This window comes from Mytilus galloprovincialis, chromosome 9 (assembly GCF_965363235.1).
Source record: "Mytilus galloprovincialis chromosome 9, xbMytGall1.hap1.1, whole genome shotgun sequence".
NCBI classification, from domain to species: Eukaryota; Metazoa; Mollusca; class Bivalvia; order Mytilida; family Mytilidae; genus Mytilus; species Mytilus galloprovincialis.
Genome location: NC_134846.1, coordinates 48,245,978 through 48,264,279, shown reverse-complemented (window position 1 = coordinate 48,264,279; position 18,302 = coordinate 48,245,978). Strand labels below are relative to the sequence as shown.

The window sequence follows — 18,302 nt, the reverse complement described above, 5'->3', positions numbered from 1 at the left end:
TTTAAGTTATCTTCTAAACCACCTATTGTATTCTATAGATAATGATTAAATACAAAGCTAACACTTCCGGTATATAAAACCAATTTGGAGTAAATTTCAAAGATGAGTCCTCAGTCCATATCTTCGAAATAGAGCTTTTATTTGGATAGATTGATGAAAATAAGATAAAATCACTGTAGTACTAAAACATCTTTAAAAGTACAGATCATTTATGGCCGCAAATATTCACAATCGGAAAGCTGATTTTCCTCATTTACTAAGACAGCGGCGGTATTGGTTTTTACATCAATAATGTACAAGCTCCTGATAAGGTGAAGAGGCCTCACAAAGAGTTGTCCAAAGGGGTTCCAATGTTTCATATTTCCCCCGCCATTATAAGCGTCTGGAATAGTAAGCATAGAAACCAAATCTCAAGCTTGTTACTCATCCACACCCGCCATGGTATATTGCACGTTTTACATGATGAAAAACATTAGACCGAGTCGTTCAAATATCATCAATAAGTCTTTCCACTTTCAAAAACATGTTTTCTTGCTTCGTAAACCCTATCTGATAAGTTTGTTCGATCTTACTACAAAACCACGTATCGTTTTATCAATGGCATTATCAAATCCATATCTGGTGATGTTGGCTGATCAATCATCATTCTAAATCATTAAGTCACATCTTCAAACGCCATCCATGTCAACAACGAAGTTTCCTTTCAAGTAAACGTGCACTTGAAAGGTCACGGATAGATTATATCTAAGGCTTTTTCCACTTCCAAATACTGTTCATCTGCCCCCATGTCACGGAATAATGACACAGCAATGACAGCAGCATCAGTATCGACTGTTCAAGTCATGAGTCAGTTAAGTCTGTGAATCACTGCATCAGACACATGTTTTTTTGTATATTGATTCTATAGTATAAGCCTATTCATTTTAACATGGGGCTAAACTTGAAACACCATCATGTGGTGAATAACACAAAACATCCTCAGCATTTGTTGCTACAACTAACTCTTCCTCAAAATCTATTGAGCAAGCGCCTGTGAATAAAAACTAAAAAGTTCTTTCTTAATGTCGTCATCTCTCAGAAAACTTTACCAATTTTGAGATTTGTTTCGACTCTGGATTCGTCTTTGTATTCTCTTACCCCTAAGTGTATTTCTTTTTTCTTGTGGCAGCATTCAAACTACCGGTATTGTCTATATATGCATTCATCCACTGTTACAGTTTCAAGTTGTTTCATAACGAGTATGCTGATAGGGTATTATGCCCTTCTCTTAAAAAGCATGAAACTATTATGATAAAGTCTTGGATACATATGACAGTTGTAGCAACACATGTTCAGGATATTCTATCTTTACCGACGTGATGCGTTTAAGTTAAACACCATATTAATACATATGTATTAAAAGGCTGACACTAGAATCATGCGGTGCATGTGTCTGATGCAGTGAAACACAAAATTAAACAAGTCATTATTCGAACAGTTGTTACTGATGATGCTGTCATTACTGTTTCGCTATTCCGTGACATAGGGGTAGACGAACTATGGATTGTGTTTAAGAGGAGGAAAAGCTTTGGATAAATATATATAAATGACCTTCCAAATGCACTCGCGATTAGGGATCACACACAAATATTGTGATCCATTTTCCGGTTGTGATACGGTTCTCTGTTTTCTTGAAAAGGGGGAAAAAGACTGTTTGGGAGACATTGATAGCATTTGAAGATGTGACTTTAACTTAAAGAATGATAATTGATCCGCCTAAATCACCGGTGTTTACTGTAAGATAGCAAAAAATAATCATATGGGGTTAGCATGGTTAACACAGCAAGAAATATCTATTTACGCAAAAGGGTAGGTTAATTGAGGTTATCAACTTAGTCTAGTCTTTTCCAGCATGCAAAATGTACAATATACTAAGACACGTGTTTAGGGGACGAGCCTGAAATTGGCTCGTATGCTACCAAGTCCAGGCGCTAATGGATGACGACGGGACAAAGAGGATCACTTTTAAAAAACTCTTTCTGAGGGCTCATCATGTTGTCAGAAGCTTGCACATTGTGGATGTAAGAAAGGTTGTCACGGTTGTTTTTATGAGGAAAATCAAGTCTCCCGTGCCCTGCGTCTTGTGCATGTGGTGCACGTGGTAACTGGGAATTTACAAGTTTTTTTTGCCAAATAGTGGTAATTTTTAAAAGGTTTAGTACTTGAGTGATTTTATTTTGATTAAATCAATCTATCCAAAGCTCTACATCGAACATATGGAGTGAGGACTCATCTTTGACATTTACGCCATATTGGTTTTTTTTACCGGAAGTGTTAACTTTGTATTTAAATATTAACTACAGAATATGATAAGTGGTTTAGAGGATAAATTAAAGCCTAAAGTTGATGACCACCACAAAAAAAAACCACTTTCTTCACATTTTGAAAAAAAAAAAAATATCAAAATAAAAAAATGACATATTTATGTCCTCCATTTTGAATATTACCGGAAGAAAGGATTTTTAAGACATATATCTTATACATTGTATCCCTTGGAAGCATCAAAGAAATGTTACTGTACAATTTAATGATAGTAACAATACGTTAAAACACATTTCAATCCCTCTCCCTAAAAAATAGGCTTATTTTAGTCAATGTCCGCCATATTGGATTCTACCGAAAGTAGGGTTTTTAGAGACATTTTATCTATATAATATATCCAAAAGTATTACATAACAAAGGTTTGTACTAAATATTATTATAGCAGCATGCTGATAGATCCTTTTCACATACTGTGGATTCATTATTATTCGTGGGATACCAATTTCTCGTGGATTTCGTTGGTACAGGCAAACCACGAAATTTGATGTTCAACAAATGACAAATTTTACAAAGGCTTGTACTAGTATGCAGACTTCGGTAAAACCACGAAATCAAATATCCACGAATATGTAAGTTTCCCTGAATCCACGAAAATTGGTACCCACGAAAATAAATGAATCCACAGTACTAGCCTTCTATATTGGGCCGATTAAAGTATGATGTCCGCCATTTTTTATTTAACCGGCAGTGAGACATTTTTTTCAAATGCCTTCTTATCTGACATAAAAGAGTAATATTTCAGGAAGGTCTATGCCAATGTTCATGCTTATATCAGGATGTGCACAACTCGTCTGAAATATACTTGTGGCCGCCGGACTAAATGTGATATTCCAATACTAGACATTGTAACAAAAAGTGAGATTTTGAAAATTCTTCGAAAAAATACGATCCACTTAGAATACTTAGCCCGGTCACAATACGAACAAAGAAGCTCATACAGGATCTATGGAAAAGTGGATTGAATTGGGATAAACACGTTTCGGAAAACTCTAAGGATTACTGTAGCAAGCGACTTTGAGAAAGCGACACACAACGTATTTCCGAGATATTATTTCTCCGGTAATTCTATTTCGGAATAGTCTGGTAACAGCGCTTCTGTCTTCTGTTCTCCGATCTGACTGATTTCATTTTTTCGAGATCCGGGTCACGGTATCATAAATAAAGATGATAGTTAAGGCAATATGTACTACAACAACTGTTCAGCCAGTACATTAAATATACATATTCGTATTCCAAGGCGAAGTCACTGACAGTACGACGTCGACAATGGACAAGTACAATAAATCGGACGTTATGCTCCCGCGATAGGTTAACCAATAATGGCTAACGTGAAGAATCTCTTAGTATGGCCAGTCAACAATAGTTAATTTTCATTTTTAACCCTCTTCTGAAAAATCTTACGGGTCTAAGGCATCAGTGCTTTTATCCATTTTAAAGGTAATAACTACCTTTGTCCCTGTTATCGTGGCCCTAGTGGAGAATCTTTTAGTTTTGCTAGTCGGCAACAGTTCAATAAACCCCTTTCCCTTTGCTGACTGACTCGTACGGGTCTAGGGCATAAGTGTTATGGGTCATTTTAGAGTCAATATCAACTTCTACCTCTGGTATAATTGTCGATGTGGAGAATCTCTTAGCTTGGCCAGCCGGCAATAGTTCGGTTCGAATTTGTTGTAAACCGGTATCCCATTTCCCCACTTTTAACCCTCTACTTACATACTCAAACGGGTCTAGGGTATAAGTGCTATGGGTCATTTTAAAGTCAATAAGTACCTCTTCCTCTGGTATCATTGCCTACGGGGACAATATCTTCGTTTGGCCAGCCGGCAATAATTCATTTCGAATTTGTGATATACTTGGGTACCCCCTCCTTATCCTTTCCTGACTAACTCGTACGGGTCTGGGGCATAAGTGCTATCGGCCATTTTAGAGGCAGTACCAACCTCTACCTCTGGTATAATGGTCGATGTTGAGAATCTTTTAGTTTGGCCAGCCGGCAATAGTTCAGTTCGAATTCGTTGTAAACCGGAATACCATATCCCCCCTTTTAACCCTCTACTGACAAACTCGTACGGGTCTAGGGTACAAGTGCTTGGAGCCATTTTTAAGGCAATAAGTACTTCTTCCTCTGGTATCATTGCCGACTTGGAGAATCTCTTCGTTTGGCCAGCCGGCAATAGTTCATTTTCGAATTTGTGATATACCAGGGTACCCCCCTTATCCTTTCAAGACTAACTCGTACGGGTCTAGGGCATAAGTGCTATGGGCCATTTTATAGGCCATCCCAACCTCTACCTCTGGTATGATGGTCGATGTGGTGAATCTCTTATTTTGGCCAGCCGACAATAGTTCAGTTCGAATTCGTTGTAAACCGGAATACCATATCCCCCCTTTTAACCCTCTACGGAAAAACTCGTATGGGTCTAGGGTACCAGTGCTATGGGCCATTTTAAAGGCAATAAATACCTCTTCCTCTGGTATCATTGCCCACGTGGAGAATCTCTTCGTTTGGCCAGCCGGCAATAGTTCATTTTCGAATTTGTGATAAACCAGGGTACCCCCTTATCCTTTCCTGACTAACTAGTACGGGTGTAGGGCATACGTGCTATGAGCCATTTTATAGGCAATACCAACCTCTACCTCTGGTATGATGGTTGATGTGGAGAATCTCTTAGTTTGGCCAGCCGGCAATAGTTCAGTTCGAATTCGTTGTAAACCGGAATACCATATCCCCCCTTTTAACCCTGTACTGACAAACTCGTACGGGTCTAGGGTACAAGTGCTCAGAGCCATTTTAAAGGCAATAAGTACTTCTTCCTGTGGTATCATTGCCCACGTGGAGAATCTCTTCGTTTGGTCAGCCGGCAATAGTTCATTTTCGAATTTGTGATATACCAGGGAACCCCCCTAATCCTTTCAAGACTAACTCGTACGGGTCTAGGGCATAAGTGTTATGGGTCATTTTATAGGCCATACCAACCTCTACCTCTGGGATGATGGTCGATGTGGAGAATCTCTTAGTTTGGCCAGCCGGCAATAGTTTAGTTCGAATTCGTTGTAAACCGGAATACCATATCCCCCCTTTTAACCTTCCACTGACAAACTCGTACGGGTCTAGGGTACAAGTGCTATGGGCCATTTTAAAGGCAATAAGTACGTCTTCCTCTGGTATCATTGCCCACGTGGAGAATCTCTTTGTTTGGCCAGCCGGCAATAGTTCATTTTCGAATTTGTGATATACCAGGGTACCCCCCTTATCCTTTCCTGACTAACTCGTACGGGTCTAGGGCATAAGTGCTATCGGCCATTTTATAGGCCATACCAACCTCTACCTCTGGTATGATGGTTGATGTGGAGAATCTCTTAGTTTGGCCAGCCGGCAATAGTTCAGTTCGAATTAGTTGTAAACCGGAATACCATATCCCCCTTTTAACCCTCTACTGACAAACTCGTACGGGTCTAGGGTACACGTGCTCTGGGCCATTTTATAGGCCATACCAACCTTTACCTCTGGTATAATGGTCAATGTGGAGAATCTCTTAGTTTGGCCAGCCGGCAATAGTTCAGTTCGAATTCGTTGTATTCGGGATACTATATCCCCCCTTTGAACCCTCTACTGACAAACTCGTACGGGTCTAGGGTATAAGTACTATGGGCCATTTTAAAGGCAAAAAGGACCTTTTCCTCTGGTATCATTGCCCACGTGGAGAATCTCTTCGTTTGGCCAGCCGGCAATAGTTCATTTTCGAATTTGTGATATACCAGGGTACCCCCCCTTATCCTTTTCTGACTAACTCGTACGGGTCTAGGGCATAAGTGCTCTGGGCCATTTTAGAGGCAATACCAACTTCTACCTCTGGTATAATGGTCGATGTGGAGAATCTCTTAGTTTGGCCAGCCGGCAATAGTTCAGTTCGAATTTGTTGTATCCGGGATACCATATCCCCCCCTTTGAACCCTCTACTGACAAACTCATACGGGTCAAGGGTATAAGTGCTCTGGGCCATTTTAAAGGCAATAAGTACCTCTTCCTCTGGTATCATTGCCCACGTGGAGAATCTCTTCGTTTGGCCAGCCGGCAATAGTTCATTTTCGAATTTGTGATATACCAGGGTACCCCCCTTATCCTTTCCTGACTAACTCGTACGGGTCTAGGGCATAAGTGCTATCGGCCATTTTATAGGCCATACCAACCTCTACCTCTGGTATGATGGTTGATGTGGAGAATCTCTTAGTTTGGCCAGCCGGCAATAGTTCAGTTCGAATTAGTTGTAAACCGGAATACCATATCCCCCTTTTAACCCTCTACTGACAAACTCGTACGGGTCTAGGGTACACGTGCTCTGGGCCATTTTATAGGCCATACCAACCTTTACCTCTGGTATAATGGTCAATGTGGAGAATCTCTTAGTTTGGCCAGCCGGCAATAGTTCAGTTCGAATTCGTTGTATTCGGGATACTATATCCCCCCTTTGAACCCTCTACTGACAAACTCGTACGGGTCTAGGGTATAAGTACTATGGGCCATTTTAAAGGCAAAAAGGACCTTTTCCTCTGGTATCATTGCCCACGTGGAGAATCTCTTCGTTTGGCCAGCCGGCAATAGTTCATTTTCGAATTTGTGATATACCAGGGTACCCCCCCTTATCCTTTTCTGACTAACTCGTACGGGTCTAGGGCATAAGTGCTCTGGGCCATTTTAGAGGCAATACCAACTTCTACCTCTGGTATAATGGTCGATGTGGAGAATCTCTTAGTTTGGCCAGCCGGCAATAGTTCAGTTCGAATTTGTTGTATCCGGGATACCATATCCCCCCCTTTGAACCCTCTACTGACAAACTCATACGGGTCAAGGGTATAAGTGCTCTGGGCCATTTTAAAGGCAATAAGTACCTCTTCCTCTGGTATCATTGCCCACGTGGAGAATCTCTTCGTTTGGCCAGCCGGCAATAGTTCATTTTCGAATTTGTGATATACCAGGTTACCCCCCTTATCCTTTTCTGACTAACTCGTACGGGTCTAGGGCATAAGTGCTATGGGCCATTTTAGAGGCAATACCAACCTCTACCTCTGGTATAATGGTCGATGTGGAGAATCTCTTAATTTGGCCAGCCGGCAATAGTTCAGTTCGAATTTGTTGTATCCGGGATACCATATCCCCCCCTTTGAACCCTCTACTGACAAACTCGTACGGGTCAAGGGTATAAGTGCTCTGGGCCATTTTAAAGGCAATAAGTACCTCTTCCTCTGGTATCATTGCCCACGTGGAGAATCTCTTCGTTTGGCCAGCCGGCAATAGTTCATTTTCGAATTTGTGATATACCAGGTTACCCCCCTTATCCTTTTCTGACTAACTCGTACGGGTCTAGGGCATAAGTGCTATGGGCCATTTTAGAGGCAATACCAACCTCTACCTCTGGTATAATGGTCGATGTGGAGAATCTCTTAATTTGGCCAGCCGGCAATAGTTCAGTTCGAATTCGTTGTATCCGGGATACCATATCCCCCCCTTTGAACCCTCTACTGACAAACTCGTACGGGTCTAGGGTATAAGTGCTCTGGGCCATTTTAAAGGCAATAAGTACCTCTTCCTCTGGTATCATTGCCCACGTGGAGAATCTCTTCGTTTGGCCAGCCGGCAATAGTTCATTTTCGAATTTGTGATATACCAGGGTACCCCCTTATCCTTTTCTGACTAACTCGTACGGGTCTAGGGCATAAGTGCTATGAGCCATTTTAGAGTACCAACCTCTACCTCTGGTATAATGATCGATGTGCAGAATCTCTTAGTTTGGCCAGCCGGCAATAGTTCAGTTCGAATTCGTTGTATCCGGGATACCATATCCCCCCTTTGAACCCTCTACTGACAAGCTCGTACGGGTCTAGGGTATAAGTGCTATGGACCATTTTAAAGGCAATAAATACCTCTTCCTGTGGTATCATTGCCCACGTGGAGAATCTCTTCGTTTGGCCAGCCGACAATAGTTCATTTTCGAATTTGTGATATACCAGGGTACCCCCTTATCCTTTTCTGACTAACTCGTACGGGTCTAGGGCATAAGTGCTATGGGCCATTTTAGAGGCAATACCAACCTCTACCTCTGGTATAATGGTCGATGTGGAGAATCTCTTAGTTTGGCCAGCCAGCAATAGTTCAGTTCGAATTTGTTGTATCCGCGATACCATAACCCCCCTTTGAACCCTCTACTGACAAACTCGTACGGGTCTAGGGTATAAGTGCTATGGGCCATTTTAAAGGCAATAATTACCTCTTCCTCTGGTAGCATTGCCCACGTGGAGAATCTCTTCGTTTGGCCAGCCGGCAATAGTTCATTTTCGAATTTGTGATATACCAGGGTAGCCCCCTTATCCTTTTCTGACTAATTCGTACGGGTCTAGGGCATAAGTGCTCTGAGCCATTTTATAGACAATACCAACCTCTACCTCTGGTATGATGGTCGATGTGGAGAATCTCTTAGTTTGGCCATCCGGCAATAGTTCAGTTTGAATTCGTTGTAAACCGGAATACCATATCCCCCCTTTTAGCCTTCTACTGACAAACTCGTACGGGTCTAGGGTACAAGTGCTATGAGCCATTTTAAAGGTAATAAGTACCTCTTCCTCTGGTATCATTGCCCACGTGGAGAATATCTTCGTTTGACCAGCCGGCAATAGTTCATTTTCGAATTTGTGATATACCAGGGTTCCCCCCTTATCCTTTCCTGACTAACTCGTACGGGTCTAGGACATAAGTGCTATAAGCCATTTTATAGGCAATACCAACCTCTACCTCTGGTATGATGGTTGATGTGGAGAATCTCTTAGTTTGACCAGCCGGCAATAGTTCAGTTCGAATTCGTTGTAAACCGGAATACCATATCCCCCCTTTTAACCCTCTACTGACAAACTCGTACGGGTCTAGGGTACAAGTGCTATGAGCCATTTTAAAGGCAATAAGTACCTCTTCCTCTGGTATCATTGCCCACGTGGAGAATCTCTTTATTTGGCCAGCCGCAATAGTTCATTTTAAAATTTGTGATATACCAGAGTACCCCCCTTATCCTTTCCAGACTAACTCGTACGGTTCTAGGGCATAAGTGCTCTGGGCCATTTTATAGGCAATACCAACCTCTACCTCTGGTATGATGGTCGATGTGGAGAATCTCTTAGTTTGGCCAGCCGGCAATAGTTCAGTTCGAATTCGTTGTAAACCGGAATACCATATCCCCCCTTTTAACCCTCTACTGACAAACTCGTACGGGTCTAGGGTACAAGTGCTAAGAGCCATTTTAAAGGCAATAAGTACCTCTTCCTCTGGTTTTATTGCCCACGTGGAGAATCTCTTCGTTTTGCCAGCCGGCAATAGTTCATTTTCGAATTTGTGATATACCAGGGTATCCCCCCCCCCCCCCTTATCCTTTCTTGACTAACTCGTACGGGTTTAGGGCATAAGTGCTATGGGCCATTTTAGAGGCAATGATATAAATTGTTAATGTTAAGATTAATGACTGAGATTGGTCTCCGTAATTTTGAAGAATTATATGTCATTGAAATAGTACTTGACAGTTTTTATTTTTCTGTTGTTTTTATTTCTGCAATTAACTATGTTTCTATTTTTTCTGATCTGTTTAAATAGAAAATACTGTCTGTATTGTATGTTTTAGTTTCATGATTGGACAACGAACAACGAACAAATTATAGAATGCCCATATGACCATCAATTCTCTGTAATTCCTAAATTTCTATACTAGTATTCAATCATTTTTTTTATGTATTGTAGCTTACATTAATTCAACAATCACAAAATTTTAATAAGAACTGTTTTTTACTTTATTTGTTTGTTGTAATGTCCCATTAAATTTCTATATTTAATTATATTTATTTCAACTTGTTATTGCTTCAGTTTACATTATTTCTCTTATCACAGAATGTTAAAAGACCATTACTTTGTTTTATATTGATGGAATCATTTGCATTGTTTTTATTACATTTACAATGTTATTTAAAGACGCAGACCTAGAAGTCCTTGAAGAAGACCAAAAGTTAATTTAGTAAACGCGGACCTCGAAGAAGACACCCATTGACATGCCTGTTTGAAGTAATATCACATATAAATAGGAACGTTATTTAATCATAGTTATCGTTCATAGTTTCTAACAACACTTCTTCGAACGCAAGTCATCTCATGAATATTATTGCCGGCTCATGAATATTATTGAAGGCTGGCCTCATGAATATTAACGCCGGCTGCTATCGACGGCTAGATCCACACTAGTGCTATTTTTCATATCCGTATTTAATCTGTTCAATCATTTGTGCAACTTTTATCAAACTTGGTGTTATAATGCCTTTGTGATAAAGAAGACCTCTTATGATTAGAAGTCACTGTAAAGGGTAAAGGTCATATCAGCACACGATTTGAGTTACTGCAATTTGTGTGATATACTTTGACCCATATATTCAACTTTAACCAAATGTACACAGAGAATGAATCTTGATAAAAACAAGACCATTTATAATATTGGTTAGTAGGTCAAAGGTCAAAATCACAGTACCTATGAAGTGACTTAAAATTTTCCAGCCTTATTTTTCTCCAGACAATGGCATTTTAGCTGTTAATCAGATCTTAACTACTATATTTGGTGGATCGATAAGGTGTGTCCCCTAAAATTTGGAAAGTTGCTTGATAAAAATTCTAGGTCAAGGTAAAAGAATCAATTGAGACTTAACTTTTTTTATAATATTAAACATCGACTTTAGACTTTAAAAATAAAAAAAATATATATATCTGTTGTACTTCGGTTAATGCACCAATGGTGCTTCTGTAAAAATGCATTTAGAATGATAATCAGAAAATGGAGGAATAAAAGTGTAAGCTTGTTTTACTTGTCTTATTTTCAATAAATTCATAACTTTTATATATGTTACAGTTAATTTGTATAATCAGGGATTATGTAGAATCCCTGATTTTTCAGGGAATATGTAGAATCACTAAAATCATTAGTAATTATATATAATCCCTGAAAATGACCAGTGATTTTACATAATCACTGAACATCTTAATAATTATTCTACAAATTCCCTAATATTTTTTTCAGGGATTATGAATAATTTAAGGATCCTTTGTTTGATAAAAAAGAATAATACATATAGACTAATCATCATTTTTTACTTTTATAGTTTAGTTTAAACATATTTTATTTGCTGAATTAAAGCAAAATGGATTAGACAAAAGTACTCATATTCCTTGTAGATGAAATAATTTTGCTTTTAAACACAGAGGATGATCTTAAAGATACAACCAACTGAAGGTTTAGAGATAAAGTTGAAGACTTTCAAAATTAATATTATCAAGATTCACTTTAAAGCGATAACTTTACATGTATTGTTTGTTTTATTAAAAGCCAGAGTCCAATGGATATTCATGTTCTATTTGTAAATCCACAGAGCATGTTATTTGTGGTACAAAAAAAAAATGTACATGAAAAACAAATGGTGAAGACGATTATGGAACATCTGTTTTTTTTTTTGTTTTTTTTTTATTTGTTTTTGTTCAAATGAACAAGAAATTTAAACAGAGAGAACTTACGCATCTAGATGTATAGAAAAACTAAGGATTGACAATTAGAACAACAGTTTAGAGGAAACTGGCATTTGGTGTAATATTCTCTTAGCGTGATTCCACAGGGTAAAAAAGGAAAGGGGATACCAAAAAACTTAATGATAATTGTTCACCAAAAGTCTGAAAAGGGATATCGCCTGGCGAAAAAACATGGTTTCTTGCTCGAACCAGTTCAGCTAATTCCCTTTTTGGGGGGTACCTACAGATGTTTTTACTGAACACTTTATTTCTCTTAAGCGGGTCATAAAATCTGATTCGATATGTGAATGAAAATGGTTTCTAAAATGTGGATATTGTGGTAATAACAGATGTGAGGCATTTATTTTAATATATTGTGTTTAACATTTTAATATATTGTGTTTAACATTTTAATATATTGTGCCTAACATTTAAAAAAAATAGGGTTATCATTTTGATATTTTGTGCTTAACATTTTACAGTTTATGTTTATATGTAAGTGATAAATTTGTCCTGGTAAAATATGTCTGGGCGGACAAATATTACTAGTATAAAAAGTCCATGGTTACAGAATTTACTAGTAAATGTAGTCCGATGTTAGTAATATATGTCCCCAGACTAATTTTCCTAGGTAATCATGTCCTATAATCCAAAATAAATTCAAATAATTTAAACCATGGAAATATATGTTTCATGTTATGTTTTAGTAATGTTTAAGAGTTCCATAGTTATATTTTTAATAAAATTTATGTCCCAAGCTGACTAATTTTCATAGAAAATCATGTCCATGTCATTAATAGTCCTAGGCCTTGGTTAAAATGTCCATTTCCTTAATTTTAAAAGGTGAATATAAATGTATGTTTTAAAATTGTTAAAGACAAAAAGAAAGAGTTGTGTATCAATATTTTTAATAAAATTTGTCTCCAGACTAATTTTCCTAGGAAATCATGTCCAATGTCATTAATACTAGTTCTTGGTTAAAATGTGCATGCCCTTAATTTTAAAAGGTGAACATAAATGTTATATTTTAATATTGTTAAAGAGTTGTGTATCAATTTTTTAAATATAATTTATGTTCCCAGACTTATTTTCCTAGGAAATCATGTCCATGTCATGAGTATTCCTAGGTAAAAATGTCCATGGGTTTTATTATAAAATGAAAATGAAATAAGCAATGGAAACTCGATATTCATGTTTTAATTAGGTTATAAAGGAAATGTCCTTTGTTTTAATAGTTTTTTTTTTCTATTTTGACTGTTTTTTTATGATGTAATAAAACTATTAGAAAAACAAGTCTTGGGACAATTTTTCCTAGGAAAATAAGTGAGACATATTTTACTAGCTATGGACTTATTTCCCTAGGAACATTTGTCCTAGGACTTATATTCCTAGTAAAATCATGGACATGGGCTTGATTAACTAGGATAAAATGTCTGGCGGACAAATTTTACTACTGGACCAAATTTACTGTTACATATACATGTACAGTGTAATGCTGTTTTATTATGATCATTTATAGCATAAATTATTTGACTTTTATTCATTTTCTTTATAAATTAAAACTATTTCTTCATTTCAGTTATTATGTATAATCCCTGACTTTTTTTCTAGTGATTATACATAATCCCTGAAAATTTTAGTGATTATATATAATCCCTAAACTGGCCAGTGATTCTACATAATCCCTGAAAATTTCAGGGATTCTACATAATCACTGATTATACAAATTCACTGTAACATATATACATGTATGTACATTCAAACATTTACACAAAGTTACTTTGCTATAACAGAAATACAGTATATAATATAGTTTTGCGTTTGCTATAATTGTACAAATGTGTAGGTTGTATATGAAGGCAATATGCTTAAGTAACCTCAAATCGCATAATAGTCCTGAACATGCATGAAATATTCGCAACTGGACATTAAGCAACCAACTATTAATCAAATCGCCTAGCTTCAGGTTCTACGCATAATAAAGGCTTTAAAATGAATGCTTTGTAAGAAGGTCTCTTGATTTTGTGATGTACATTAAGTATACAGTTTTCTTAAGTTTAACGATTTAGCAATTTAGCAATAAAGGTGTAGGTCACTGAGAAAAAAATATGAAAAAAAAGATTGTACTTATATTTTTGTTTATACATTTGTTCTTGATGTATGTCTTATACCCAAAGCCTTTTTCAGCCTTATCATTAAAAAGTATTGACTATAAATTACAAACTGCACCAGGTAATAGAATGAGGAATGCCATATATGGTAATATCGGTAGGAAGTTTTTTCAGTGAAAAAGTGACAAAGAAAGGCATGAGGTCATACCACAAGTGACAATCGTCGTAATGAATGACAAGATACTTGTCAATTCATTGTAAAACAGGTATGTTAATGAGGACAAACAATGCCTAGGTGTTCAAACAAGAGGTTTAATATGGGGACATTTCTCTTGAAAATTGTCAAATTGGTGATAAAGTTTTTAAAACATATATTTCTATTATCAATGTAACCTCATATAAACATTTAAAGTATTGGGTTTTTATCAAATATCTTGAATGATGGGCAAAACAACGAACGAGTTGAAGATATCCCAATTGGTGTCTGACATCCATTATTAAGCTTGAACAATCCTAATTCTTGTGTATTACCTATCATATATGAACAACTGGGTTGCGTATGCGTTAACTCAGGATGTGACGTCTATTCTCAGAAACATGATTCTAATTTTACGTATACAGTATTGAGGCTTTATAAATAAAAAGTATGCAAGATCAATATCATTATCAAAAGTACACACACACAACTAACATGGCAAAACTTTTTCTTTTACCAATATTTGCCAGTGTTTTAGGACTTTGTTCCGGAACGTATTTCTTCCATCGTCATCAGTACCAGTATCGGAGGCAATATCATATGGGAACCAGTGTCTACACGCCTCCAGCAAGATTTTACCCGGGCCGTCTGCCACCAACTTTTATACACACTCGTATTTTGATACCGTATGATTCTCCAAGTTTTGTTGAAAGAAATCCTGTTCCAACAGCTATATTTCCAGTCGGTACCGTGTATCCATCTTCCTATCGCCAGTTTCCAAATCCACTTGCAAATCTAAATACGTATGATCTACCACCATGGAAACCAACAGCTCCAGTTTTCAATAATGGCATTGCAGGTCTAGATGTAGATAATGTTATTCCGCAATTTACACCAAATCTTAATCAAGATCCACAGATACCAACAAGAGAATGGATAGCAGAAGTTCCAACTATTCAACAAGTTCCAACTATTCAACAAGTTCCAACTATTCAACAAGTTCCAACTTTTCCAGACACTAACAATGACAATAACTTTCTTCCTGATGTACCATCATTTGTAGTACCTGTTGTAGTACCAGACCCCCCACAAGTTCCTATCTTTCCTGGAGCTGACATCAATAATAACCAGAAGGGAGACGTCTACATCGAACAGCAAACAACAACCCAGCTTCCACCAATAATAGTAGAAAGACCAAAGTCATGTCAGGAAACGTAAGATTCTTCCTCTATTTCTTTTATGCTTTTTTTATTGTTGAAACATTGTACATGTGCTAACAGTTTTTCAATCAGTTAAATAAATTCTACATATAAGGGAAGTTAAAGATTATATCAATTACAATAATTACAATAATTAAAAATGAAGGCCTAGCTGTTTATTTGTAAATAACCAATGGTTCCACCAATAATTGTAGAAAGACCAAAGTCATGTCATGAAACGTAAGATTCTTCCTCTATTTCTTTTATACTTTTTTATTGTTGAAACATTTGACATGTGCTAACAGTTTTTCAATCAGTTAAATAAATTCTACATATAAGGGAAGTTAAAGATTAAATCAATTACAATAATTACAATAATTACAAATGAAGGCCTAGCTGTTTATTTGTAAATAACCAATGGTTCCATGTGTTGGTGCACATTGTGTTTCTGAAGTCAACATCCGCATAGTAGTTATGGTATCATATATGTATGCGATATGGGTTTTACTCATTGTTTACGGCCGTACAGTGACCTATAGTTCTTACAATATCTGTGCTTTTTTGGTCTTTTGTGAAGAGTTGTCTCATTGGCAATCATACCACATCTTCTTATTCTTATATGATATACCATTAAATCGGCGTCTTCATCCTTTGCCTACATTTTATAAAATCATATCCAACCTAGTATGCCAAGATTCACATTACTCGGTTTTGGCTTTTCTGTTATAAAATATCCTATTATGCTCACTAACGCTGCTATGTAGTTATCGTTTTGAGAGGATCTTGCAAAGATTATTTTATAATTACATTGCATTACTATCAAACGTACGCAGTTTTATTCAATAGTTGTTTGACTTTTAATTTTGAAATTTCAGAGGATGTGGCCTTGGAAGTGAATGTGTATATAATAACAGCTATATCTGCCCTAAAGATGTCAAAGATATCCGATGTCGCTGCCAAAGAGGTAAACACATTATACAATTATACAATAGAATGCATCCTTATATGTAAAATTACAATTAGCATTAGCATTATAACGCAACTGCCAAATTATGACAGTAGAATCATATTCCAATATGAACTAGTTACACTAGAAGTTTTAAAACGGAATTTTGTATTTACAGTTTTCATTTTAACAATCAACGCAATCGCATTTATCGACAAGTAAAAAGGTATTCGCGGTTTATTTTGTGTATATTATGATAAAAAAAAATAATAAGAAAGTGTAAATTAACTGTTTTGTGGTTATTTTTCTGCAGCTTTCATATTGAGTTGTTTTTCTTATATTCCGTTTTTGTCTTGCAGGTTGTCGCTTACAGCATACCTTTATACCACTTGGTGTTGCAACGATTGTTGATCCATGTGGAAATATGTGTACATGCAACAGTTTATTTGGAGGGGTAAGTTTCCATTTTAAATGGTTTTCCGATGATTCACCGAAATTTGCACTCGAGAGGTCGCTGTTGTAATTAGCGAAACGCTTTATATCGTTTTGACGCTTGTAACAAAATATATAATAAACAGAATTAAATTAAAATGTTCAAGACGGTTAAAAGACGTAGTAAGTCAATGTGCAAATGCAAAAATTCTTTATTGCTATTTGTGAAAATAATTAATGATGAAATAAGATAATGCTGATATTATTTATTTATTTATAGAGTGCTGATTCTTAAATCGTACATTGAAAACAAAGTGTATGGAAACACAAACAGACAGCGTATTTCAAATTTATTCAAATAAACAAAATATCGTGTTAGACACTGCATGGATAATAATAAGCCAACCTTTCACTAGTCAAAAAGAAAAGAAAAAAAACAAAACTGTCTTGACTTATTGGTATATCTATCGTTCATAAGTCTTAATAATTTTTCTGTTTTTTTAATTATATCTATTACAATTTATAAATATTTCAATAATTGTTTTCAGGCTAATTGCACAGATATTCCATGCAATCCAAAACAACCATCTATTAACAACCCTACAACTGGCTTAATACTAGAGCCTGTACCGACTGGACCATCAGATGCTGGTCCCCTGCGGGGGGATTTCCCTGGATATTTACAACGTATGGAATTTCCTCTACCAATGCCAGGTCAACAAGGAGGAAATTTCCCTGTTAAAGTACCCGGATTAGAGCCGAATTTTCCAGAAGAAACCTTTGTTCCGCCAATTCCAGTTTTAACTGAAAACAATTTTCCAGGATTTGAAGGAAATCAAGATTTACCAATAGATTCTAAAATCAGACTTTCAGAAATGAACCTCGTATCAGACAAGTCAAAAACTGATTCCATGGTATTTCCAGTGGCTAGTTAACAAACACTTCTCAAAATCCAAACAATGATCTATGTAATCCATTATTTATAGTATTCGTGCCTTTATTTATTTATTTCTCGTTCAACTTACAATTGATCGAAATGTGCTTTCACAATTGTCTCTAATTTTATTTATGTTTTACATTAAATCTATTGTCTTTTATCAAATGTTCTTGGTATGTTCTTTTATTTTCTTCTTGTAACAACAGGCCCGAGAAAACAATCATTTATTCAGACAATTAATCTAATTCCTAAAAAAAATCGACCTGCGCTTTCTCAATAACATTTTAAAAGTGTTGAGTATAAAGTTACAATTGAGACAAAATATATCATTATTATAAAAAACGTTATCAGCTTTAACTCAAAATATGGTGAATTTCATGTTAAGATGGTCTTGAATTCAGTTTGACAGCTTCGGACATACTTATGGTTGACCTTTTCAACTAGATCAAATCACTTTTTACCTTAAAATTCAGGATCATATTTTTTGTACAATGTTATTTCACCCTTGTTTGCTATTTGATGCATGAAAAATGAAGCGGAAAG

General features: G+C 36.5%; 1 protein-coding gene across 1 annotated transcript; it reads left to right on the top strand.

The window, feature by feature from the left end:
- Positions 1-14,643: 14,643 nt before the first annotated feature.
- Positions 14,644-17,924, top strand: LOC143046930 (uncharacterized). Its single transcript, XM_076219974.1, has 4 exons — positions 14,644-15,459; positions 16,320-16,408; positions 16,750-16,844; positions 17,371-17,924. Exons 1-4 carry the CDS (start codon positions 14,696-14,698, stop codon positions 17,755-17,757), a joined length of 1,335 nt encoding a protein of 444 aa, XP_076076089.1. The 5' UTR covers positions 14,644-14,695; the 3' UTR covers positions 17,758-17,924.
- Positions 17,925-18,302: the final 378 nt, after the last annotated feature.

Coding starts and splice junctions, on each gene's coding strand:
- LOC143046930 (XM_076219974.1), top strand. CDS start 14,696: ATGCAAGATCAATATCATTATCAAAAGTACACACACACAACTAACATG. Junction 15,460..16,319: donor CCAAAGTCATGTCAGGAAAC/GTAAGATTCTTC, acceptor TTGAAATTTCAG/AGGATGTGGCCTTGGAAGTG. Junction 16,845..17,370: donor GCAACAGTTTATTTGGAGGG/GTAAGTTTCCAT, acceptor AATTGTTTTCAG/GCTAATTGCACAGATATTCC.